This window comes from Empidonax traillii, unplaced genomic scaffold (assembly GCF_003031625.1).
Source record: "Empidonax traillii isolate 1590-97213 ecotype Southwest subspecies unplaced genomic scaffold, ASM303162v1 scaffold1896:size82818, whole genome shotgun sequence".
Classification (NCBI taxonomy): Eukaryota; Metazoa; Chordata; class Aves; order Passeriformes; family Tyrannidae; genus Empidonax; species Empidonax traillii.
In genome coordinates, this window is record NW_020957089.1 from 8,061 (window position 1) to 36,038 (window position 27,978).

Sequence of the window (27,978 nt, forward strand, 5' to 3'; positions counted from 1 at the left end):
ATAAAATCCACCACCTTTTCTCCACTTGCTGTACGAAGTGTTTGACGTATCTTCGACTACATAGTCCAAGTCATCAAACACTACCCAACTAAATCTTTTTCCAAAACCAAAGCTTGATGCAGAATGCTATGCCATGGTTGTCATCAGTGTGAGAGACTGAACTGACTTAGTGGTCCCCTTCAGCTAAGAAATGAAAATTAAAAACTACAGTCAGTTATTTATGTAGCTCCGTTAAAGTTGGTTTTCTTCCTGTGAAATAATTTGATTTTTCATTTGTAGTGTTCTGTGAGTGCCAACATAGTGCACTACATTCTGGAATTGTTTGTCCATTCTGGAAGAGGACATTTGTTTGATGTTAAATTGATGTTAAGCTGTTGAATTCTTACAGGCTACAAAATCTTGGATCTTTATAGCAGGAACACAACTGCACTAGCAATTAATTTATTTAAAACAATAAATATTTTATAACTTACAGCTTTTAAAAATATAAATCTAATTTTAGTATTCTCAAAAGTTTGTTCCGAGTTGTACAATTATAGGCAAAATACACAAAATTCTTTTGGTAACTGACCCTTCTGAGTCTACATTAACACAGAGATTAATTAATGCCCAATTAATAGTATCCTGCTAGAGAGATCTTAGCAATATTTAAACAGAAATGAATTGAAAATAAATAATTTACTTCTATTTGACAAATGGCAGTTCACCACAGCTTTATTCCTGTTTCAGTTTTGGTTACTATTACAAATAATCACGTGAGATCTGAAGGGCCTCTGCAAAGCTTTCCTCAAGATCATCAAGTTCCTTACTGACTTCCAAATCACTGTCACAAGAAATCAAGTTTAACGTTGCCTCACATGTGGGTGAAGTGTCTATGTGTTCTTCAGATTTCACACAAGAATCAAACTCTCTCCCAGCATCCATAATTTCTGCCATGTCTTCCGAAAAGTCCTCCATGCTCTGTGTCACCTTTGACATTTCCCTGCATAATGGTGATTCACATTCATTTGGTTCCTTTAATGATAAGTCCATGGTCTCTAAGAACTCTTCACTTTCTGTGGCTTTTCTTACCCTGTGACCTTTACTGGTAAAGTCGAGCTCTTCCACAGTATCAAACTCTTGCAGATCCAGTGAGTCAAAGCCTTCACAGCCGTCCTGGATTTGCTCTGCCTCGCTGTCGGGGCCGTAGCCGAGGTCTCTTTTCAGCACATCCAACATGTGACGCATTTTGGCCTGGGGTTAAGGAAAGAAAAGAGTGACACTTCTCCAGCCCCTGAGCGCTGCTCATCTCAGGGCTTAATTCTGACAGAAGGAAACAGAGGCTGCTCGCTATAAAGTGACTGAATCACAGAGTGAGTGTCACCAAACTCAGCTGAATATTGTCCTTTTTTGTCACTGTGCCTGTGACTCCTTGATCTGCCAAGATCCATGAGTCTGAAAATCTTGTTTATGGAGAAAGAGGCTTCCCACTGAGAGTTCTGATACCTTTATCCTCACAACTACCAGTACACTTTGGAAACGTCACCTAAGTCATATGCAGAGAGAGAGACTGTTACAGGGACAGCACCTACCTCATCCAAACGGTGTTTATTTTCTTCTATATGGCACTCAAACAGTCGTTCCAGAACCCTACAAATGAAAGATCAAATTATTGCATAGCAATAAAACCAACTTTAAACAGATCTGCATAAATTATTGACTATAGTTTTTTTATTTTCATTTCTTAGCTGAATGGGACCACTAAGACTGTTTCAACTACGCTCTGCAACAAACCTGTAGTTGGTAACCCACTGGACATGTGCTCAGCAAGCAGACCCAGCTTTGGGCAGCAGGTGGTAACCACAGGGTGATTTGCAGCACAACTCTGTGCGTGTTTGGTATATTGGGTCGATATGGTGGGAGATGCTAACATTCCAGTGGTGGTTCTCTGGTGTGCTAAAGTATCCAAAATCTCTTAGTTCCACCACAGTGGCTGACATACACATGAGTAAACAGAAGGAGAGAGTAAAATCCAGCTATGGTAAAAAAAAAAATCCAGAGAAAAGTCCTCAGTCCTGAGAGTTCTCTTCCATTTCTTAAGTAGAATGAGAAAAAAAAAAATCTGCAGAGAAAGTGTTCTGTGACAACTAAAGTACACAGTCACTGGAACAGAATTCCAGGAAGTCAAGTGAATTTAATCTAGCTTACATTAGAAACTATTAAAAAAAAATAGTGCAAGAAGGGTATTAAGGGAAGACAACATGACTGTAAAAAGGAGCCAGAGGAAGACTGCTCTCCAAATTTTCCAATTTTTTTACTTACTATACTCAGCATTCTTACTGATAGCCATGACATGAGAATTAAAAAAAAAAAAAAAGAGAGAATAGACTAGAGAAACAGCTAGGGAAATTACCAACCCAGAGCAAGATCAGAATATTATGAAATTAGACTGCTTTGAATGTGCAATTACAAAGATGGCTTAAAATTCTTTACCAGAAATACTGCAGGGTTTTTCACATAAACTGAGAGCTCTTTATCAGAAAGAACCAATATGGAAAAGAATTTAGGAGTACCATTCAAATACATTTATTGTTTAATTATTGAAAAAAATCTGATTTAGCAGCTGGTAAACCTTTATCTAAACCAGAATATAATCCTGGCAACCCATGTTGAAGACTGAACTTATACTGGAACAGGAATAAGAAAAGAAGGGAGATGGATTTGTTGTGTGAAAGATTAGTAACTCAGTTAATTTAGCAAAAGAGATGCTGCAGAGTGAAATGATCTCTTCTTAGCATTATTCCACCTATGGTTCCAGGTCAGTGTCTAACAGAAGCTTTGATCTCATGGTATATAGCAGCAGATCAAATTAGATGACCCAAAGGTATTTCATAGCTCCCCTTTCTTACACAAAGCAAAACAGAAAAGGAAACAAAAGAAAAGCAAGGGGCAACTGTGTATATATACTCTTAAAGGCAAAGAAATGACTACTAATCACCTTTCTTACTGAGTCCATGTGTTTCTGACACGGCGTTACAAAAATGAAAACAGTGGTAACCTACCTGTTAGAAAATAGGCCAAGGCTAAGAATTTCATTTGTTACATCTTCAATGAAAGTTAAATATAAAAGCTCCTCTTCTCTGCAGGGAGAATAGAAAACCAAATGTCAAATGTTTCACAAAAGAGACATATATGACACAAAGTAGTAGGTCAAATCATCTTCATGGGAAAGGCCATTAAAAAGATTGTAGCAGCTGCTATTTTTCATAAATGATAAGTTTATCAGGATAAACTAAATCTGCAAAATATGAGACTGTTAGAAAGGTGATATAATTTAGCAGAGATCCTGAATGAGGGAATCAGCAAATCCTGTAAAGCATTCAGAACCTGCTTTGCACTCAAGAAGAAAGGGGGGGCTAACTGGGAAGAAATTGTACAATTGCAGTTTGATGCTCTGGGTAAAGGTTTCCAAAGGAGCTTCTAGAGAATCTGACTGTGGCTGAAAGTTGCTAGTCCTAAATGGAAATTCAGAAAATTTTAAGTGCTTATTTGACAGCCTCCACTCCTTTCAAACATATCTCTTTGATGTACAAAATCTTTTTAGTGTGAGATGTGACTTTCACCTCTTGGAACAAATTTATTTCTATTTTGATTCCTCTTAAAGCCTTGTTGATGCCAATTGCTCTAAATAGGAGACTCTCTAAATGTGGAGTTCTGCTTGAAAAACAACAAGAAAGAAAACCCCAAAAGAAAATATTTCAGTGCTGTTTCTCTTTCACAGCATCTTTTGAAATCTCCCAAAGTATCCAACCAAACTCTACTGAATCATCCTTCAGCCTTAACAAAGAGAAAAAAAGGGAATACATCTTGCATGGCTTAGTTCCCTCAAGAAAGATATCTCTAACTGATCTTTGATATTGTATGCTTAAAGTTAGACAGGAACAATCCTGTCCAAAAGCACAAAGAATTAAGTGTCTTCTCCAAGGCCACTTGATAAAGCATTGGACGAATATAACTCATACATCTTCTAATTCTCATCAAATTTCAGTGCAGAAATGTGGTAAGAATGCCCTTCAATTTGGTATTTTATTTGCCAATATTTGCTTCAGAGATTACAGACCAAATCAGAAATGGAAAGTTAAACCATAGTCACTGTACAAGAAGAGAAGTCTATCCTTCTTCTAAAAATATAATGGTTTTTCTTCATTTTTAGTTTCACATAAAAATTTTAAAGTATTTAATAAAAATTCATAGTAATATCAACTCTGCAAATTGTGAAGAAGTTTATTCTGAGTCCTCATTTACTGTTTCAAGTTCATCAGTTTTGAGGAAAGCTTTTAGTTTGATGTTGTAAATGAGCAGAAAAATGGTTTAAGCTTACTTACTGAGCCTCAACAGTCTTCCTTGGTGAAGACTTCTGAGAATTCAACGATGTCTCTCTAATCAGAAAATTGGAGGGCAAGAAAGAGAACAACATTTTAAACTCCCTTTGTACTACCTTGCATTTAATTTTCTTCTGGAGCCATGCTGTGCCAATTCCCCTTGGAAAAAAACCCAACAGAACACCCGCAAACCCTGCTCCAGGAGCAAAATCCATTGCTTACACTGAAGCCTGAAAGACTATGATTCAAGAGTATTACAACACCTCACTAGATGCAGTGCTCAAAAGACCTCAGTGCTGCTTCAGATGCTATTTGACCTCCACTGTTCATAAGAGTGCTTTTTTAACTCAGAGTACATTATTTTCTTCAGATAAAAATGCCTTTGTATGAAAAGGGCAGAGAGCAAATCAGTGAGTCAGGCAGACACTTAGGTCAGCAATGAGGAGAATCAGCTCAGAGCCCTTAGGTTCTGGCCTGATTTCCAACACTGCTTTTGCAGCAATATTCTAAATCTCAGTGTTATGTTTTCAGAAAAAGATGTGGGAAATACTTCTGGTCTACAATTCTCACATATTGTAGATGCAAAAGGCTGCATGCCTGCAGACACTTTTTCTTAAAGGGAAATACCAATTGGAATACCAATCCAGTATTTAGTTACTGTGTGAGCTCAGATGTACAGAACTAGTAGTTGTATTAACGTGTCATCACTCTCACTTCTGACGAAAATACTCATGTATTTTAGAGCTCTCTTTTTTAATTGGCTTCCCAGTGGAACTTTGCCATAAGAAAGTAATGAATTTTGAAGTTGGGCCATTTATGTAAAAAAACCCAACCAAACAGAAGTTCTGCGAGAAGGAACTTATACAGAGAAATGGTAGTGAAGGATTATGGCCCAAGGACCAGCTGTATAGGAAGCAAGGAGGAACACTTCAAATATTCCTTCCTGCTGTAAATCAGGCACCTTAAGATGGCGCATGGACAAGCATCTATTTCTCTGTCAGGCTCATCCGCAGTATATCTTCTATCTTCAGCCTACAACACAGAGGTTAAAATCTTTATTATCAGTGCAAATACATGGCAAATGTTATCATTAAAATGAATATAATAACTCTCTGTGATTAGCAGCCCTAAAGATTTTATGTCTTTTCTGAGAAACTCTGGGTGAACACACAAAAGGCACACCTTCTTTTGCTGAAAAGTCATGTACCAGTTATCTATGAACTTAACAGATATTTGATAGTGCACTTATAGAAACAATTTAAAAAAAAAATCAAGATATCTCCTCATGTGCCTCTATTTTTTTCTTACTGTTTCCACTCATTCTTCTGAAACTCTTTCTCCTCTACAGAACTAACTAATCTCATGGCAATACAGAAAACAAAACCTAAATCAGCTGTATACTGCTGAGGCAGCAATGAAGTACATACCCCATAGTGATGGTGTGAGGGGTGTGGTTAAGAGTACCCAGATGACTGATAGATGTATTATTACCTGCACTATCTTCTGCTGTTCAGTCATAACTTTTCCCCCAGACACTGTGTCTGCACAAGAAAACCTATAAAATTTAGAAAGATATTAGATTTCCAAGTCAGCTACTTTAAAAATATGCAGGATAAGAATACCAGTGCCACTGTGGAAATTTCCAGTCAGTCTGAACAGAACCTAGTACTGGACAGTTTAGAAAATTTCTGCAAGACTTTCATTCACATAATAAAGCTAAATTGAATAGCCACTCACAGGTGATCCAACTCCATAATTTCACTGCATATTGACAGGGGATAGCTAAATTATCCAAAATAATTGTTCAGAATTAAGAATGGAGATGATCTTAAAATTAAAAGTGCACTAGGAATACAGATGACACCCAGCCAGAAAATCAACAGTTGTAACATGGCGCTGAAGCTATCATAATTCTAGTCTTAGAAAATTCCTAATTTGTTCTATGACAAAACCAGAGTTAGACATGCAGGCACTAAGAACAGAAAAGGGAAAAGATTTCTCTTTAGGAGGTAGTATCAGTAAAACTAAAACTTAATCAAAACTGTTCAATTTGCTAAGAAAAGGACACTAATTTTGTTTAAAATATTTCATATAAGGTATATCTGAAGGTGTTTAAATTCAAGTCATAAAAAGACAATGAAGAGCTTCATTCAAGAGTTTAAAAAAGGATCTTTGCATGATGTATTAATTAACAAACTGGAAAGTATGAGAATACAGGGACAACAGTGGGGAACTGCTTGCATGCTTACTGGTTAATTCTTAACAAGACAGAAAGCACAACTATACACCAGAGCGAGCCTAGGGAAGAGAGAGCGAATGACTATCACCAGCAGATGTAAGATCCCACAGTTTGAATTTAGCAGCACTTTATTTCCAATTTGTATAGATGAAACCAGTTCCTCCTTAGCTTTTGCTACAGCATATCTATAATAACTTCAGAACAATTAGTCTGGTTTAATATAAATGTAAATAAGAGCAAAACATGCTGCTTTTATGAAGATACTGCTGTGATAACATCTAAATTCTGGAGTTTCAAAATAGAGTTTCAATCTCTGTACCTGATCACATCAGTCTGTGTCTGAACTTCCACATGCTGCTTGCGGGGATTCTTCTTTTTCCTTCGAGCAGGAGTGTAATATCTGTACTGTGACAGGAAAGATTTCGCATCTGATATTAAGGTGCGTGGAGTAAAAGGTTTTCTGCTCTTAGTGAAGTATTCAGAGTGCCTCTCTAGAAGATCCCCACTGCATACTTTGGGACTGCTTCTTTGACATCTCTGGGAATGACTAGTGCTCACAAAACTATCAGTGGAGCAACTACATGAAAGTCCAGAGTGGTTTCTTGGTGGCCTTGATGTAGTGATACTTGAGTTTGAGTAAGATGCCCTAGATGTATTCCGAGAGCATTTTGTGGCATATTTTACTGTATTGGTGTGAACCAAGCCATGCTCGCCATAAGGAGACAGTGGTCGAAATAGGTCCTGTGTCTGGCCAGCACAGGGCAAGAAATCATCCTTATCTTCCTCTTCAATGAAACTCTAGAAAAAAAATAAAACAACATTTGATTGCTTTGCAAGTCACCAACTTTGCTCAGGATGGTACTCCCACTATTTTTGTTACCAACTTGGAGGTATTTTCTGTGTAAGAACTTCCAGTTATTGTAATATGAAACTGGTTTCGGAGCAGCCCCAGTACTAACAGATTTTAAAACCCAGTCGCAGGAAATAAGAGAATAATAAGCAAATGGTTTGCTTCAGTAGCAAGACATTGGTGCTCTGTTACAAAATATTGATGGCTACATCAAACCAAGAGTTTAATCATTTTAGTCCAAAGGCTCAATATATTTTTAGAAGTCAAGGATTCATTGCACCGAAGCAAATTATTTTATCTGGGTATGCTCTGTTCATATCACCCCAGGGAAGGTAAGGTAGACATTACTCATAATTATCCCATGCTTAAAAATTCAACATTATTACTGAATTGTATTATGATACTGTGGTAGAGACAAGTAGTACAGAAACACAACTAACTCTATGTGGCATCTTAAGATTTATTATTTTTTGTTAAATGAGAGAGAAAAATTAAATAGAAATTTTATTTCTGTCATAGAGAAAATTTTGAAAAATTTGCAACTTCAAAGCATAAATACCTAGACAGGGTACACAAACTCGTAAATGTGCTTTACAATGTTTCTGAAAAGTTAGAAAGCATCTTACCAAAACAGCTGTTGTATATTCCTTTCCTACCTATTATAGAGCCACCCACTGACTATTCTGTCAGTCAGGGAAAATTATGTGTGATATTTTACAATCTCCAAGGGCAGGCATTCTGCAGAACTAGAAGATTAAGCCAGAAGCCTATCAGAAAACAAATTTTTCTATAAATTAATTTATTTCAACCACATGTATAACTATGAAATTCTGTTACACACAACTGTATGATGGAGAAGAGACGACTCACATTGTGTGCACTTAAACTAACTGGCACCACAACTCCCGAAGACAGTGCTTACACTGCAGCAGTGAGGGACATAAGTTGAGGATAGTATTATTCTGGAAAATCTCACTGCTGTACCATACAATCAGTAAAATGCAAGGCAAAATAACTAAAAGAAAACAACAACTGAGAAAATCCAATTCAAAACCAACAGCTATCTTTTTGAAATCATTATTATACTTTCCTTACACTTAGGTAGTTCATATAGGTCCAAATCAGCAGCAACGAAGTGCTATAAGATTTAAGAGAATGTATACAAGTAGAGGTGTTTCCTAAGAAGATTCGATTTCTAAGGCCAACTGAGATTTTTACCGAACACTTAATATTTTAAATTAAAGCTCAAATATGATGAATATACATCTTGTGGCATATAGTAAACATCATTTAGAGGAATATGAAAAATGCAGGTATTTTACCATGAAAATTAAGTCACAGATCACACTGCTGTCATACCATATATTTTCTTCACAGCTATTTTCTCTCACATCAGTAAGACCTATCTACACTATTCCAGTACCCCAATATCCACAGCTGCTGATGCCTAATGCACAGACCTATTTTTTAGTTAGCTGAAGCAAAATTAGCTCTTCTTGATGGTGTGAGCCAACTTTATTTTACTACTACAGCAAAATTAAATGCTGAACTGAGAACATGCAGTTACAATGCCAAACAAATGCCTTAGCAAGCAGTATAATGAGGCTTACCAGTGTGATTGTTTGCATACAAAGTACTTGCAATGGTAGCTCAGCACTATAGAAAACAGATAAGACTGGAAAGTTTCAGAATCCACCTATATAGATGTTTTGAAAAGCTAATTCCATATCCTTCACTGTATATTATAAGCAGCCTATTTTTTCCTGTAAATTTTTTACTCTATGACTAAATTAGTTCACGGAGCTGCAATATAAATCAGATTGTAGAAGTATTTCTGAGCATATGATGACTGGTTCCCTGCCTTATGCAAAACAGTAACTAAGAAAAGATATGAAGTGATATTGGCCCATTACTCAACTACACCTCATGAAAGTGACACGATCTATTCCTCAGAAGCAGCTGAGCTGTTTCTAAACCAAGACAAAGTTACAGGATTGATACAGCAATATCCTAAATTTAAGCATTCCTTACATATGAGGAGGCTTAGGGCAGTTCTTTTCTTTTCCTCCTCAAACGTTTTGTAAGTAGAAGAGACCAAGGGACTAGAGAGAACTGGAACCCTAAGCTGTATTTGTGTCAGTTGTGAGATGTCCTCATTCAAGTACTGAGAAAGAAGAAAATCTTTCAAAGTCCCCATCCTGCGGTAGAACTTCACTGCCTAAACTAGGAAGTTTTGCCTTCAAATACAAAAAGAAACAACATCAGGAACAAGGAACTATGTTGGTGACTTCAAAAAGATTTTAAGGAGTGCCAGAGAATGCTGTTTGCCTGCAATTTATCTCCAAACCTTCAGAAGATTATTTGTACACCTGTGTTGCTACAGGCAAGTAAAGTGTAAGCAAGTATGTTCAATTTCTTCTCTAGGCTATTATCTATAAAACCATCAGATGTTTAGGTAGGAAACAAAAAAAAAAATAAAAAGGAAGACAAAAACATGCCTACAAATATACAGTAGCACAGTAATTAAAATATATTTCATTTTATTCTTCAGATACAATTAAAAAACTATTCCACAGTAATATCATAGCTTTAGATATCAGAAACATCAAGAACTAAAACTACTGTAATTTGGAGTAAAAAATCTTGACTCATATCTTGCTGTTCCTTTTCTATGATTCAAATATGTTCCTATTCTATTGATTCAAGCAACTGTACTTTGTTTTCAAAGATACAAATTTACTTGATGATACATTTCAGCAACTCCTTTAAAAGGTTTCAAAAAGTACATACTTATGTTTTGATTTTATTAGTCACAAAACTTGGGTAAATTGAATAGTGCTTGCACCATGCTTGTATAGAGAGGACATCTGAATCTTTATGGACCCAGTGGAAGAGAAAATTCAGTAAAAACAGATCAAAGCATACTGCTGTCATCTGTGGGGCAAAAGTAGTAACACAGAGAAAGAATCCAGATTTCTCTGGAAGTTACTTTTACTTTCTAAAAGAAAGTTTAGTTTCTCAACTCAAAAGCCACTGCAGTATCAGCTGCCTTATAAAAACCAAACTTTGAAGAAAAACCTTGCCAAATCGTTTTTCACATAAAAGGTCCAAGGCAGCTTTCACTGGGTCACTGAAGTTACACTAAGATGAATTTAAATCCTGAAATTAACTTGTTCTTGTATGAAAAGGTCTTCCAATAGAATAGTTCATCTACCATCATAAAATGAGATCGAAGAGATGCTTTAAGAACTGCACTGCCAAGATACAGAAGCTGCTATTTTGAAATAAATGTCTGATTCTTTTAACTTGAGACAGCTCCATTTATAAGCCCCTTACATATTGCTGTAAGCAGGTTGAATGCCTGCTCTCCAATGCATGGACAGAGAAAAGGTCTCCTGTAGGAAACCACAAGCTGCCTTTAGAAATGTTGCTGTCATAAAACCCTTGCATGTCATCTGTTCCCTTTATCTCACTTTGGTAATTAGTTACAAATTGAGAAAGTCAAGAGAGAAAACTCACACAAATATGTGAACTAATCGGACCCTCTGTGAATACAATCAGTTGGTATACTGGCATAGATAATAACTATTCTTCTCTTTTGAAACTATGTTCCTGTTACGCTCTTTCCTTTTGTGCATGTGTGTGTGTATGTATAATGTGGTAGGTTCCTACTTTCATCAAATACTGTGGTATTATTAATAAGAGGTATTACTGAATGTGCATATGGAAATTTATTAATTCAAGTAACCGCCATGAGAGGTGATTGTCACTATGAAGCCTGAAAGGAAATCTGTACTGAACATTCCTGATGAAAACAACTCTTTGATGCTCAGGTTTTTCTGCTTTGTTTAGTCACATCTCTCATGCTGACAGAACTAATTCGAGTCCAGTATATCTTCAGACTGTTAATAACATAACAGTATAATAAATCTTCAAATGTAAAGCATTTGAGTAGGCATTTCACATAGCCATACATGTATGTTGCATAAAAATTTAACAAGAGAGACTAGAAACAGTTAATGGTGTTTTGCAATCTGTATTTCATATGCACAAGCAGATGGTCCTAACTAATTCTTCAGAAAACAAAAAAGTCTCAAAAAACAGACTGAAAGGGATCTTGAAATGTCAAGGCAATGGTATCCATACTTCAAACAGTTAAAAGAGATACTCCTGTGAAGTATCCTTCCTTCAATTGACTTTTGGCATGGATTAATTTCTTTTAAAACATCATTAGCAGCCAGAAATGCCTATTAATAGGATTACTTGAACATGGGATATGAAATGCCAAGTTGTTCAAATCACAGATTTTACTTGTGGCCAGCTCAATTCAGGTTTTTTTGCTTCAGTGGTAAATCACATTGAGTTTCATCCAATTTGACCTGCTGAATAACTCAGATGAACGTTTCAAAACCCACATCAGTTTGTATAGAAGAAATAAAATTAAAAATCTAAGGATTTTAGTATGCATAAATGTCACAGTATTTGTCTAATTAAGTCTCTAAATACTTGCTTAAAAATTACATATTTACAAAGAGACACAACCACAAATTTAGCAGCCCTTTCAGCATCTGCATCTGTAATTTAAGGTCCTATTTTGATTAACTTTCACACATGGTGTCAATCATCATTATTACACTCCATGGAAAGAGAGGAGCAGAAGAAAAGTACAGCTGTCCCCAGGGCATCTTATGCCTCCTTGTCCTTCTACTGCGCTGTGAGAGGTACACTACTGTTGTCTAAGTAATTTAGGTTCTAGCAGTCCCACAGATCCGAAGGCTGCTTTATTCTGCCATTTGAGAACAAGCCTGTTCCTTAGCTTCTCACTTACGTCTTCTGCTAGAAGTAGAGAAATTCATGATGCACCATAAACTTTTATCACATCTTAACCCACGGCTCTGGATGCAATTTTTTTATCTCTAATCAAAATACTCTTGGATGACAATCACTGATTATTTCAAAAAGCTGGTAATGAAGTCTAGTAAGCACTACAGAAATAACTTTCTCTGTTCACTACATATCGTAGTAGATTCTCACATTACAGTAACTTTACATTTATAACTACATATATAGGTAAAGAATTCACTGTTCTGGATTCACTGTGGATTTAAACCCTTGTAAAAAACAAAGAGCAGGCCAGTCATGCTCAAGACACATTACAACCATTCAGTTTCATAGTTAGCTCAGTGTATAGCAAAATACACTAAATCACACAGATTTGAAGATATTTATAACATTTATTACATAGTTTAGCGAAATTATTTTTATTTCTTTTTGGTTTTAACAGGCACAAAGCAGAGTCTCAACTGAAAACTGATCCTGTGCTCTACTGCAGCATTAAATAGTAATAAATGCAGGTATGCAAGAAATGAAAATGATGAAATAAAGGCACCAGACTCGACAGAATAGATAAAAAGCGAATGCTAATGAATGAAGCCATTTGAAAACAGGAAGTCAGGTGCATACATCAAAGCTGGTTAGCACATATTTAGCCTACAATCTAGTCAGCCATTAACACTGTCAGAATGACAAGTGTTATTATATCTTTATATACATATATATGTTATTCTTATCTTGTAAGATGTTTATTAAGCAAAGGACCACATTCTTCTCTTGCCTTTATCTTCTTGGAAACCCAGGGTATTCCAAGGTTGACTGCTTCAAATTTGTGCTGACCCTCACCCCAACCCAAAATGTCCTAATTCAACAAAAGAATTTTTGGAGCAGTTCCACAAGCAGAGGACATATATTCAGCTTTTTCCTAACTGCACCAGCAATATAATATGATTACTGGAAAAATCCTCTACATCATATGCTTTATCAGGCAATAGGAATTTGTTTTCCAGCTGTCACTTATCAGTAATATAGGCTGATGGCTACAGAAATACAATTAGCACGTCTAATTCTTCCTCACCATACATTAAAGGACATCTAATGATTGGAATAGAGGAACTCTCCCCTGGTGTATGAACAAAGAAATCAATGTATACATTGGCAAATAAAATAAAGTTTAAACAGGGTTTCATTTTTAGCATGAAGGTATGACAGCCCAATTACTTCCACTGCCTGCCCTTCTACCAGAAGGCTCAGTTACAGTTTGCACTTAATGACTCACTGGTGTCAGTGACACAAAATTGTGTGTCAAAACTTGAGAAAAGGAGCACTTAGGGGATCCCTCAATCTACTTCACAAGGTATTGGCTACAATGTATCACATATGAAATGTTGCTACACCAATGCCCGCAGCAAAAGGAACAAACAAGAGGAGCTGGAAGTTTTGGCCCAGTCTCAGAGACTGGACATGACTAGCATAAGTGAAAGCTGGTGGGATGAGATCTGTGACTGGAGTGCCCTGTCAGACAGTTATAGGCTCTTCAGGAGAGACAAACAGGGCAGGAGAGGCAGGGGGATTACTGTATGTAATACAAGGGTTAGAATATATGGAGCTCACAGCTGTCTATTTTCTGCTGCGTGAAATATTCCAGCCCTCACTCTAGAGCTGCTGCAGAGCAGTGATCAGCTGTTGCTATGGAAGGCAAGTATATGATAGTATCTACTTAACAAACTTAAAATATCTACCTTTCCAAAAGAGGCTGGCAGCCTTCTGCTGTCTCTTGAGCTGGAGCGGGAGACAGTTTCACACACACACATTTTCTCTTCACACCTGGCTATCTTCTTTTTCAGTTTCTCTCTTCTTTGCTGGTCGGCAACTTAGGGAAGAGACAAAAATTGTTAGATCCAAACTGAAATACGTTCTTTTTTTTCTAAGTGATTTGAAAACATCATAGTGGTTTCCAATGGCTCAGTTAAGTCAGACTATTGAGATACATTCCACTTCCAGCACAAGGCAATTATAAAATTTATGTCTATTCTTGGAATAAAAATAATGAAGAGTATGCTGGTAGCTGAAGCTGTGCCTTAGCTTTCCTGAAGTATCCTTATCTCACAATGAACACCAGCATAGAGGAATTCCAAGATCAGAATTGCTAGTAGAGCACTCTGCTCAAAAACTTACAAGCTTGCTATCAGTTTTTTACAGCTAGAACTCTTTTGACTATACTCTCATCCAGGATTTCAGAAAAAAACCTGTTTATTGTTAGCAAATTTGACACACAAAAAATCCATGCTAACAGCACGGAGTAGTCTCCCAAATACAGAAACCCAGGGCAAAACAAGCAAGTTCATGTCAAGAACATAAAAAATTCAGGAAAAGTCTCAAAGGGCCACTGTCAGATCAGGATGGGGGAATTTTTATCAGTCTACACTGGTCTGCAGTCCAAGACCCCATCTGCAGTTTCAGAAGATAAGTCAGATGCCACCAGATAAAGAAGCCCAAAAGATGGATAAGTTTTCTGTGTACAAGTCAGCTAAACCAGTCACCTACATCTTCTATCTTGCAGTCCAAAGTTTTTTATATTGTGAGCACCTAGGTGTCACATATCTATCATAGAATCATTTCAGCTGGTAAAAACCTCCAAGATCATCAAGTCCAAGCACACTTTTAATGTCTGTTTGCTCAATGAAACCTGTTTTAACTCCTGACCACATTTCTCAGTCACTTAACACACACCCGAGTATATGAATGGTTTATTTGATCAGACACATAGAAAGGCCTTTCAGAATTTCTTCTTTGGTTTCATAATGTAATTATATCGCATTCTGCTAGACCCCAATCTTCACATACACTACTATACTTAATGCATGGAAATGTAAATAACTTAATAGATTGCTGTGGTACATTTTTCTAGACAGCTGAGACCTACAGCAATCTGAGGACATTTAATCAACCTTTAAAATGTATTCATCTGTGTACATGTACTCTACACACATGTTAATCTCCAGGAAATATTTAAGTACATGTACTCATTTTATTGATTAATCCAGCACATGCTATTAGAGTACTTACAATATGAAGTTGCTTTTATTACTGGAAAAATATTAGCTGAAGTTAAAAATGTGACATATACAACTCTGAATTAAAAATACACCTTGTAACAGAAGGACAAAATATACTGTACTATTAAATAATTTAAGCTGAATATTTTCTTCCTACTCTGAATTTTTATTATATGCCTGTTCTAAATTACTATTATTTCTAACTGCATTTGTCTTAAAAGATACAGACAAGCCCTCAAATATTAGCTTCAGGTTAGAAGTTTCATATGCTTGAGGTAAATAATGACTTATCCTGGGCCAATACACTGTGTCTGTGTATGCACATGCATGGGAGCTGTAAAAACTCATGTTTTGCCTACTGCCCAGGTAAAGTGGTGATGGCTGATGTGTATCGAATGGGTATCTAGGGAAAAAATATGCATGAATGAGAGCTCTACAAAGCAAAAATGCAAATCACACAGAAGTATAGGTAAGTGCAAGCAGGTGCCTGAGCCTGCAAGTTCCTTACACTCAGGTGCTTAGGTGAAAAGTGGGTTTGCCTGAGACAAGACAAGCTTTATCACTTTACTGCATGTTCCACCTGCATAACATGGCTTAACAGGAGTGTCTGGGTAAAGTGCAAAGCACTGTGAATATTATTGCAAAACAGAATATTCTGCTCTTTACAGGATGAAGTCTGAAATTTGATGTACACACACAGATTCTGCCTTTACTACTGGCATTCAAAGCTACAAAAAACCTCCTCTAGGACTGTATGTTGGGACTCTTTTTACCCAAAGCATGGCTTATGCCCAAGAATAAAGAATGAAAGAACAGTAAGTATCCCAGCTAAGGCTATCTTTGGGTCAGAATGACCCACTGGGACTACTATCACCTACATGGCAAATGTAATGTCTTTTCCTCGCACCCGCAATTTAGTGAGCTTAGCTCAGCTAATCCATTAAGTTTGTTCCAAAAGCCATAAAGCCACTCATGCATACTGAAAGGCAGCACACACATATGCAAAACAGAATGTCAGAAAATCCCAGAAGTATATCTGTCTTACTGCCAAATTATGAATTTTCGGGCTAGATCAGATGTAAAAGCTAGGAACTGTGAATCCAGCAAAGCAAGATAGAGAAATCCTTCTTAAAAAGAGTTAATGTAGATGTAAACAGGCAGCTGGAGGTAAGTTAGGACAGCCTTGGGGCAGTCAGCAAGTGACATAGACAAGTGTGAAGACATGTACATGGCCTACCTCCCCTTATTTCACATGTCCGTTACCCAAGAGGAACCAAAGAATCCAGTCTGCACATTTGATTTTAGCCACAGAGAAAATTTGCCTGGATCTTTGAGGCACTAATTACAATATTAAAACTGATGGGCGTTGAAGATACTTACAGCTGTCATACATAACTACTTCTCCTGCAATGTGAGTGTATTAAACCCAGAAAGAATGAGACCAGCATTCAAGAAGAAATATGCAGTTTTAAAAGGGAGATTTATCTGTTAACTGGAAATGTTGCTCACCGTTTAAGGTATCTTCTGCTTCAAATCAATTACAGATACAGCTTCTTCAGCTTTCAGAGAGGTTAATAAACTAAATTTGACAAGTGTGTCCTTGGCATACTGTCATAGACTAGTGGGAAGTAAACATCAAATGCACTTTTTAACTGATACTTAATAATTTCACTGCAAGTAACTTTTACTGAACATTGCCTCCAGAAACATAACACACATGTAGAGTTAAAAATGGGAAAAGTACATCATGATAAGTACCTTGTGACAAAAAAAGGAAAAAAAAGAAAAACCATTGGGTTATTTTTCATCTCTTTAAAAAGGGAAAACTAAATGTTGAGGAATAAAGAAATACAGTTTAAAGATCCAAATAGAGTCCCTTTAAAAGACTTATTAGAGACTTTTAGACTAATTATATCTCATTAACTACAGTGCTCAAAACCACCACAAAGACGTATAGTAAGAGAAAATGTATTAAAATACAAAAAGTATTGATTTTTGTGTATCAGATAAATTCAGTCTGTGAAACTAGATTCTGTAACTTACTGCATCCACTCCATGAATCTGTTCTCTTGATTTTGTTGCCAGTGAGAGGAAGCTCAAGAAAGACCATGAATTTTAGAAGTTAAACTGTAGCATTCCCCATGATGAGATAGTTATTAAATACTGATCAATCTGTCAGAGAAGGAACACTTCAGCCTAGGCAAATACTCTCACTTCAAATCAGTGATCCTTAAAGCTTTATTTCCCTATTAGAACACTCACTCCATAGGCTTGATTCTTTTTTCCTTAAGCCTAAGCTGCAGCATTATTTCTGGACATGCACAGGGTTATAAAACAAATGCCATAAACGTGGAAGAAACAAACTAATCATGCATACCACAGTCCTAGTCAGCTTGAAAGCTCTGCACTTAGAAGAACAGTATGATTTGGAATTTGTCCTCTGCTCTGAATTTCCAATCCCTACATTTATCATATGTCATATCACAGTACAGCTGGCAGTTAACCTTCAAGTTATTTCATTTCTGATGTAAATAACCCATGGCAGACCATGAAATATTAAGTTAGATTTAAATTGAGTTGGGCTTGCAGAACAATGTATCCCGAAAGAATTACCCAGTACTGAGCATTTCTCCATTGTGTTTTTATATAAGACATTTTTGCAGTAACACACTTCTGGTTATTATGTCCCTTTTGAATTCTTTTCAAATAAACCATATAAACATCATTTCTGCTGAGCTTGAAGTGCCTACAGCAACCATAACTGCAGCGTTTAGCACATCAAATTCTTCCTTAAGAATTTTTATTATCAGTTTCCTAGCTCTACACAAACCCCCAATACACCATGACTTAAGCATACAGGGTCAGATCTCACGAAATGCAAACTGAATTTTGTCATTGGCTATGAAGTTTGGGTTTCTCACAAGTCTCAATCTAAATTTCTTAACACAGAAGTTTTAATTTTCTTAACTCTAAGAGATAACTTCTTCACATCCATTATCAGTAGCAGTGTTTCATCAAGTAAGGGAGGAATCACCACAAAAAAGGGTGACAAAGTATTTATTAAAGACTTGCTACTAAAGATTTGCTTGTATCAAACAGAAAGTAATATCTGCATGAGGGTATATACTTCATAAATGTGACACTGCTTGGCAAAGCTACTAACGGCAAAATTTGGTCACTGCTAATGCTTGGATATAAAGCCTAACAGTGAGACATAAATCCTTCACAGGCATTTCAAGAGAGGCTAGAACCACAGGATTATCCCAAATCCATCCACCTCAGACCTCATATGGGGTCCTCATCGACCAGACATCCCCTGTATACATCTGTCAGCTGCGTGAAGAGCACCGTCAACGGTCTACTACACTGACACTGTGGAACCCTGCACCAATCCTGTGGAAGACTTCTAGGCCTGCCCAGGTAAACCTCTATTTGCATACCCTAGAGAGAGGTCCATCTGGCTTAGGTGGGCTTGGACAGTGATTTTTGTCTCAAGGTACTCCTAGGGCAGCCTCCAAGGACAATTTATACACACTGTACTGAGATGAAGCCAGGAATAAACAGAATGCATCATTTTATTCTTGTTCTCTGCTATGCTATAGCTATTTTGTGATCCTCAGTAATGGAAAATGGTATAAAAACAGCAACTCTCTCCATCCACAGACAGACGGTAAAGCTGGGAAAATTCAATTAAAAATAAGGGACACATTTTCAGTAATAATAATGATTAACTACTGAAACATCTACAAAAGGAAATGATGTTTTCTCTATTTCTTGACCTTTACAAGTCAAGACTTCGGGCCTTTATTGTTTATGTGCTTTATTTACCACATTCAGTATACCTGTTGAGCACAACTGGATGGAATTTTTGGTCCGCTCAACTCAGGATGTCAGACTAGATGATCTGATGTCTTTTTACAACTGCAAACTCTGTGAAAAATGTATTTTTGATCAACATATCTAAAATTACTTCTCATAAAAAAAAAAAATAAAACTTTTCTATAGAAGAAACTTTAAAGTAAACAACTTCTGAAAGAAAAGAAAGTACAATCACTCCAGATAGAACTACAGTTTCATAAAGATTTTTTTGCCCAATGGGTTTTCCTGCTCTCCAAAAATTCAGACTTGATAAATATACTAGAACATTTTTCCAAAGACAAACTTGAACTCTGAAAACACAAACATTACAATTATCTGAGCGTTTGACTTTAAAGAGCTTATATTAGTTGCTTATAACTTTTATTTTAAGAAATACATATGTAAGGACAAGACTCAACAGAAAAAAAAGATAGGGAGATTTTATGAAAGCTTCCTGTAAAACAGCAGCGACAACAAAACATGTAAGACAGCTTTTCACAGATCTCTGCTTTTCGTAGTGTAAAGGGTAGACAGCTATATATTGTGCTCACATGAAAAATTAAGATTTAAATACAGAATTACATAATATCATGCATTTCTTGGTATTTCTGTGTGAATCTAACTCCTCAAAGAGTAGGAAAACAACATCACTGGTCTGTTTGAACTGCTGTCTTTCCTTATCTCTCACCACCCTCCCTTCAAGTAATCAAGTTCCATCAGGCTAAAATAGATTTATGGTGGGTAACTTCTCAGAATACTTTTTTCCCTTCTTCTTCTCCCCCACCCCAGTATCAAAGAGACCTGCATTCCCAAGCTCACTAATCACTGGGTTCAGTCTGTACTATCAATATGCCCTGTGGAAAAACCTCTGAACACATGGGTTGAAAAGTTAGTACCGTTAGAAACCAGGCATGTGTAGCAGCAGCTGTCTTACTTGGCATAGCTTTTGTCAAGTTTTTTGGCACAAATTCCACAACCACAGACTTCTAATGGCCACTGGTATCAATCAACATGCTTGGAGTAATTCTGAACATAGAAGTTTCACATTTCAAGAAGTTTCACATTCTAACAACTATTTTAAGTCAATAAGACTGATCTAATACACAGGGACATGCTCACTGCTAGCCCAGGGGCATGGCACCTTGCCTACTTTGCTGCCAGCTACGATACCAGGAAAAGAACAGTGGAAACTAAATCCACTTTAAGGACAGAACACATTCAGATGTCCAGGAAGAATGCCAACTACAATATCATGTTTAATTCTTAAACACTAATGACTGATTCATGGCAACAACCCCAAAGGGAAATACTCACCTGCTATTTTAGCAGTACATGAAGCACATTTTCAGGGGATGTTTTTTAACACTATCTGTGGGAATTCTGTTTTGTAACTCTATGCTATTAATTTCAAATTGAAAATTTATGTCCCTGCCCAAATCTCTTTTGAAGTACAGGGGAAACAGCAAACTTATTTGGGATGCAATAAGTAGTAAGACAAGGAATACAAAAATAAAAAAGTTAATACTATGCTTCAGTTGAAGCAATGACAGGCACAGAACTACTGGGGGAATAGAGCTGTAAACCCCTCATACTCAGTGACACTACAGAGATACCGCTGACATTCAGTCACACTGAAGTTGCAACTGAGCCAGGATAAATTATCTGTTCCATCTCCAGCAAGAAAATAGCAATTGTTTTGAAAATATTCCAAACAATTCTTTTCCATTACTTTTCTTCCTCAGCACATTTTCAACACTCGTACTCTCTGAGCTACTGGCCATCATCTCCACATTAATCTGTTTCACAAAAGGCAGAGGAAGAAAAATTATTCTCCAGAGGAGAACTCTACAAATGATATGTTGCACTGAGCTTAACACCTGAACATGTAACATTTGGTTGCACTATTATTACAGTACAGAAATAATGTAGTTCTTCATGAACCACGCACAGAACTGTAGCAAAAAATGCAACCACTCTAATTTTAGGTATGAAATGAAATGGTTTTCAGTTTAATTCTAAACATCTGAAGTTTATAAGAATACTGCAGATACTGAACAAGGTGTAGTCTTAACCTTAAATACCTTGAAGACAATGGGACTGGTAATGATGAATTTGAAAATAGATGTGTCCTATAGTATTATCCCTTTGATTTCTCTGCACAAATTTCAGCCTGCATGGCAGAGTTTCATATCTGCAAAGTCATCTCAGTCAGATGGAACAACATGTGAAAGAAGCAGGTCAGAAAAAAAAATACCAGTTACACTGAGTACACACATTGAGTAGCGATAGAAATCCTCAAAGGCTTTTGTTAAGAGAAGATAATCTTCAGTATCTGGTACAAATGCACACATGAAAACCCTGGACCTATCTGTTGCAGTTGAGACACTTTTGCCACTGACCATCATGGAACAACAATTTAAGCTATGGCATCTATAACCCTTACAATCCACCATCTAAAATTTGCCTTTTAAAACTGGAATTGCCAAGATAAATGCTTTCAAGTAAGTTTAGTTGCAGTCCTGAGTGTTTGAATCGGACACATGGAAAAAACCTTTTACACCCACAAATACTGTGACAGTGGAAGAGCTTTCTCAGGGTGCAGAATCTCCATCCCTGGAGGTTTCCAAGACCTTTCTGACTGATCTAGTGTTGGCAGAAGTCCTATCTTGAGTAGGAAGCTCAAGGAGGACAAATAAACTCTGAAGATGCCCACACTGCAAAGTAAAACACTACACTGAGGAATATTCTAATAAAAATTCTATTGTTTACGTAAGTTTACTTTATTACTTAGATCTCTAACTTGGCACTCTAATTTTTATTAGGGAACATGAAGCACCTCAAAAAATGAAACCTAAGAAGTGACGCAGAGACACAATATTGTCTTGAGAAGCCCCTTCTAGGGGAAAAAAAATACAACATTATTTATTGCTTTGTTAAACAGATTTAAAAAACTATTAAATTCATTTTCACTTGTTAATTCTGCAGTTTTTCCAGAGCAGAACATCAAGGAAGCAAACTGTATGTTAGAACTGAGCTAAATCTAAGGATAAAAGGAGTATCCATCTAACCATGATGGATACTCAGTTCTGCGAGACCAAGAATTCAATATTTCTTGCAAATGAATCCTGTGCTACTGACTAGGATCCAAATCCTTAGCTACGATGTTCAGTTTCACTTTAGGAGCCAGGTTTATTTTGGGAATATAATATATTCCAACTGAGTAAGAATTAGCACTCACAAGTCTTAAGCTAGAATAACTGTAGGTAAATCAAGGAATTTTTTTTGTAATAAAAGGTTTTATTTGCCCCCCCCCATCTTCAAGGGCTTTTTCTTTCATGAATAAGAAACATCTTCTAGGGCTGTGCTGACTGTATGCATGTTCTAATAAGATAAAATACAGTAGTAGCAGCTTGTTCTTTAGCAAGAATTTAGTGTACCAGTTTTACCAAATAGATGAGTAAAAACAAAAGCAGGAACAACGGTGGAATGTTTCCATCACACTCTGTACAGAAGATTAATGTTCTGTCTGTGACCAGGACAGAGGTACATAGTCAGACAGCAGTCTGAGTAGGATGAACTGGAAGAGAAATGTGTTGCACAAAGCCTTGCCATCTAAAATGGAAATTTCCTCACTCGGAGCACACCTGCAAGTGTCAGGACAAATATCTATTAAAGTTAAGGCACTGTCGCTGTCTCCCAAAATGAACTCATTATTCAAGGAAACTCATTCCAGTGTGAATCACACAACCTATCAGCTCAGAAGCATTTTATCTGTGAAGACAGAAAACTCTAAAATAAACAGGCTTTTGTTGGTGTTGAGAAAAACCCAAGATATGAAAAGGTATGGAAGACTAATTGTTTATTAGGGAACCTAAGAAAGATTCTAGCAGATGCAGAAAGAAAAGCTACATGAGGTTTTCATTACAGAAACACAGAGCTGTAAATATTCTCTATTTTCATACTTGTTTCAAAGCAAAGCTAAGTAGAGGTGGAGCATGAGAAAGAAGGCATTTTTCAGATGACTCTGCAGAACAGGTAATCTGAAATTCCTACTGCAATCAGAGGCTTTGAATATCCCTGCAATACTGTTACTACTTGTGCTGCACCTTTTGAAAGCAGAAGGCAAGCCCACATAACATCTTTGATCCTGGTGCAGCTCATTGCTTAATTCAGTCTCAACTCTTTATGCACAAGTACTGAAAAAAGTGCTAACGAAATTGAGTCTTCCTGCCAAAAGGATGATTGATATCTTAGTTAGTTTTGATACTTTTACACGGTAGTATCACTTTGGCTTGACTGAATTTGATACTAACCGCAAAGTATTCAGTCACTAGAACATTTAACTTTCCATCCTAAAAGAATACTTCAGTTTTCTCCAGTACCTCAGCAGTTGTAACTGACATGAAAGTGGAGAACGAAGAACTTTTTCTAACTGCATGAAAGACAGATAGATAACAGAAATATACCTTTGACACTGAAACAGCTATTTATTCACTTTAACATATATATTAATTTAGTTATTCATAAATCAATTACTTGAAAGTACTGTGCTTTGGCTAACGCAATGAAGTAAGGCTACAGTGATGGTGTCTTTAAACAGTGTTAAGAAATTAGACAACTTGCAGAAAATTAACAGCAGTTTAATCCAGGCTGCGTGATTGTGATTGGCTCTGTTTTCTGCACAAGGGAACAAGAAATTTCAGCCCTGGTTCCCAAGTGCCCACATTCCCAAAATTCCTCTTTACCTGGCACTAGTATGCTCTCTTCTTGAGTGTTCAAGCTTACATTATATCACACAACAGGAGAAAATGTTAAAATTCTCCTCATGTGCTCCATTTTCATCTGACTGTGTGGATGAAAAGGATCCTAAGCAAAATTAACTGTCATGCTAAGCACAAGTCATCACTGACAGATGGGATCCATATCACTGGTTTTACAATTGCTGCAGATTCTTACAACTAGCTGGAAAAGGACGCAAAAAGCTGAATAAACAAGCAGATACATGAATGCTTTATTATATTCTGTTGTTACTCTTCTATTTATTTCTCTGCCTCTTGTTAAGTAAGTTTTAGAGAAGTTTTTGCTGAATATACATATCACATGTACTTACATTTGATGCTGGTCAGCCTACTTTTGGGCACTGAGCAGTCTATAGCTGCTAAAAATAAGAAAAACACCAAATGTGAATGATTCAATATTTACTTCATATATGTGAGAGTTAGAAAAAAACAGCAATAAACCAATACATAACAAAGACTAATTTAATTCTCTATTTTAAAACATGATAGTTACTATGCACTTAAAGTATTAGGTTGATATTAATACAGTCAGAGAATTTACAAGATAAAGCTCTTTGGTTAAAACACATATTTAAATTAAGAATCATCACTTAAATAAAGATTCCTTACACAAGTTTTCTGTACATTTTGTGTTGATGGCGTTTACCTGCATACCCAATGTTACTGGGTATGTTACATGACAGATAGCAGTATATTTGTGAGCATGGACTCTACCAGTAACTTGATTTTCTCATTTGCAAACACACAGAGTGATTTTCAAAGTCCTTAAAACTCGCTACTACTATTCATTGCAGTAAAACAAGAGATAATGAAATTTTTGAAATTAAAAAATTTATAAAAAAGACATAGTGGTCTGAGTTTAACTGAAAATTTTCTGCCTTCATTCCTAAAATAAATTCTGTATCTTTGACACTGTAACTGTCACCACGATTTTCAGTTCAGTGCGTTATGTCATGAATTGTTAATTATTAGGGTTAATTAAATTAATTCATTATTTCATCATTTAATCATATATCAGAATCACAGAATAACTTCATCAAAAGTTGAATGAGACCATTAAAGCACTAAATTCTCTAAAGTTAAGGTAATATATTTGGTAACACTTAAGGAAAATGTTTTCTTACAAAAATTCCAATCTCAATAATACAAAAGTATTATTAAGTAGCAGCTATATCTCCTTGCTGACATCAGCTTTAGTAAGAAAGAGGAATAATAGTACACTTCCTACAATCCAGTTCATTCCCTCTTGATATGAGCCTCTTCTGAAGGAATGAGCTAAATCAGGGGGTAGAAAGTTCATTCATACATGCACGTTTTTACCTTTGGCTGAAAGCATTCTGTTATAATGAAATACCATGTGATCTCTGATGAGGTATTGGTTAGTCAGACTTCGAGATGAATCTATGCAGAAAGCTGTAAGATTAAAACACATTTGAACATTACAAAGGCAAGAACAAGAATACTAAAATTTTAAACCATTATTAACTGCAATTCAAAGTTATAAACTCTAAATTACAGTGTGCTTAACTTCTTTGCTCGATGACAGCCATTTTTCTTTGCCAGTTACTATCACATGAAACCATCGTGTCTCCTTTGTCTTTCCCCACTGAGCCCCCTAACTCAATAAATAGCTCCAAAAGTGACTGAAATTGGACAACAAAAATGTCAGCATGGAAACTTCCTGTTTCTTCACTCCATGCTCATTTGAAAAAAAAGTGTATGAGGTGCAAGGACAGCACAGAAACGTATACTAGCCCATGTAGACTACTGACTGTAAAGGAGTATGTTTAACCTCAAGGATTCTTTAAGTGGTAACCATATATATATCCCAGATAACACAGATGTGACATCTTTATATATTTGGTTGTCTTGCTACCTATTTATAGTCAGCAGTACAGTCAAGGCAAAACTTACTCCTTGAGAGCATTTTCATTAATGCATACTAAATCTATGTGCTATTAAACTTCACCAAATAGCTTGATGCAAAGGTTTTTAATATAATAACATTTTAATAATGAAATAAATAATTGACATAAGAGGAACCATGTCAATCTTCTGATGAAAATGAATGTTACTTACCATTACTCTTAGTACTTAAGTGCCCTTTAAATGGACTTGCTGGACCACATCTGGGAATGACAACAGGTAGGTATTCACTCGCTTTAACAAAATGTCAAACAAAAACTGAAAGTTAGAAATAAAAAAATTCCCAAAGTGTATTTTTACAAAGACAAAGTTAGAATCTTTCTCCAAAGAATCCATGGTTCTAGTGGACCTCTTTCACTGAGGGAAAAAATCTTCTTTAACTGTTACTAAAATACAACAGTGTAGTTAAGTAACTTAATCTAAACACCAAGATACAGGGATAGTGCTTTCACCTGGTTCAGGGAGTTAAACAGCATAAGAGGCCATTAGATCACTTCAATCTGAATTTAACACTGGTCATTAAACTGCAGAGATATGGCCACAACTTTGTTCCTGTGCTAACCTCCAATTTGTTTTAAAGTTCTATAGAACAGAGGACTAATGTGAACAATATTCTGTACGTAGGCAATGACTGATTTAGTATTATACTAAAATGCAAGCTTAATAGATTGAAAGAAGTGAATCATACTTGTATAAAAAATCATCCTATCAGTCAGAACATACTTTAAAAAAATCTGGTTTGCCATTCAGTCTTCTGGTAACTTGATACTGGGAACTCTACAGGCAAGTGCAAATGACGACAAAACTTAATCAATCAGTTGTTCTGAAAAATGAAAGAATGTGAATGAAAAGCTCTGCATCTCCTCCCTGAAAATAATGATGCACTGTCAGGCTCCCGACCACTGTCATGCAACCGTGATTTAAAAATTGGCACACGAATTAAGAATGTGCAACACCCTTAGAACACTGTTGTGAAATGACACTAAATCTGTATCAATAGATTCAATCTCTTCTCTTACAAAGCACAACAAGTACCAAGGCAATCTTGAATTCCTATAAGGACTTCATACTTTCAGAAGTCAGCCTTTATAGAGTACAGGCTTCTGTGTCTTTCCTGTATTAGAGGTGGTTTTTGCAACAATCGTGCTCCCACTCCCTTTGCTGTGATGTTGCCAGACCAGCAGTAGAAAAGGAACGAGAAAAAAAGAAGAAAATGCTACTAGAGATTTTTCAACACTGTCTTACAATTGTTTTTTCTTTATACTGTTTTCTCTAAAGCCAAAGGACAACAATTCTGCTCACCCATATCAATTTCAAATGGCTCAATTTAAATTCCCCTTGTGGGAATTTATGATTTAAGCATACATAGGGACAATCAATGCTAAATTATTTCAAAAATATTAAAACTCCAAACATACAGCAAAAATTCATTAGATTTAGAATTACCATCTCCACAATGACTGTAAATGTATTATATTTCTCTACCATACACTATTACATATAAGTGGTGTTCACAGTATAGCTGGATCCACCCTGAAACCCGTCACTTCCTGAAATTACAATGTTCACATTTTAAAGAATGCAATTCTTTGAGAGGACTTGAAGTGTTATAATAACATTTCAGTTGATAAAATTTTCATCTAATGATAAAAAACCACACCCACATACCAGAAATCTAGATTACAGCAGACACCTGTGAATCAGAAGTGTTTTATTTACAACTCCACAAAATAACCTAAATATTCCATTACTTTCTGTAGTTCAGAGCTAGGTTATAATTCCAGAGGGAGGCAGAAGCGGTATTGTTAGATAAATGCTTACAACACCACATCTAACTATTCTTACGTGACAGAATCATAGAAAAGTAAGCATGATCATCTTTAAAAAGCAGAAATGTTGTTAGAAGTACAGCTGATTCTCTTCGAGTAAGTAAATAACTTTGTCCTGAGTTAAAGATGATCAGAGACATTCAGAAACCTGTTGCTTCTACTGTTGCCAGCTGTTCAGCACTACAGAGAATCCAGACGATTTTGAAATGTTCACTTGCTTCACA

General features: G+C 36.2%; 1 protein-coding gene across 1 annotated transcript in view; it reads right to left on the minus strand.

Moving 5' to 3' along the window:
- Positions 1 to 687: 687 nt before the first annotated feature.
- The window catches only part of SPATA7 (spermatogenesis associated 7), a 36,234-nt gene continuing 8,943 nt past the window's right edge, over positions 688 to 27,978 (minus strand). Inside the window, exons 2-12 of the mRNA XM_027908963.1 lie at positions 26,079 to 26,159; positions 25,320 to 25,412; positions 24,311 to 24,358; positions 14,026 to 14,156; positions 6,920 to 7,398; positions 5,853 to 5,916; positions 5,323 to 5,393; positions 4,365 to 4,418; positions 3,042 to 3,119; positions 1,572 to 1,629; positions 688 to 1,233 (exon numbers count right to left, since the gene is read on the minus strand). Coding sequence (XP_027764764.1) covers positions 742 to 1,233; positions 1,572 to 1,629; positions 3,042 to 3,119; positions 4,365 to 4,418; positions 5,323 to 5,393; positions 5,853 to 5,916; positions 6,920 to 7,398; positions 14,026 to 14,156; positions 24,311 to 24,358; positions 25,320 to 25,412; positions 26,079 to 26,159 — 1,649 coding nt within the window. The 3' untranslated portion in view covers positions 688 to 741. The remainder of the gene's footprint in view (positions 1,234 to 1,571; positions 1,630 to 3,041; positions 3,120 to 4,364; positions 4,419 to 5,322; positions 5,394 to 5,852; positions 5,917 to 6,919; positions 7,399 to 14,025; positions 14,157 to 24,310; positions 24,359 to 25,319; positions 25,413 to 26,078; positions 26,160 to 27,978) is intronic.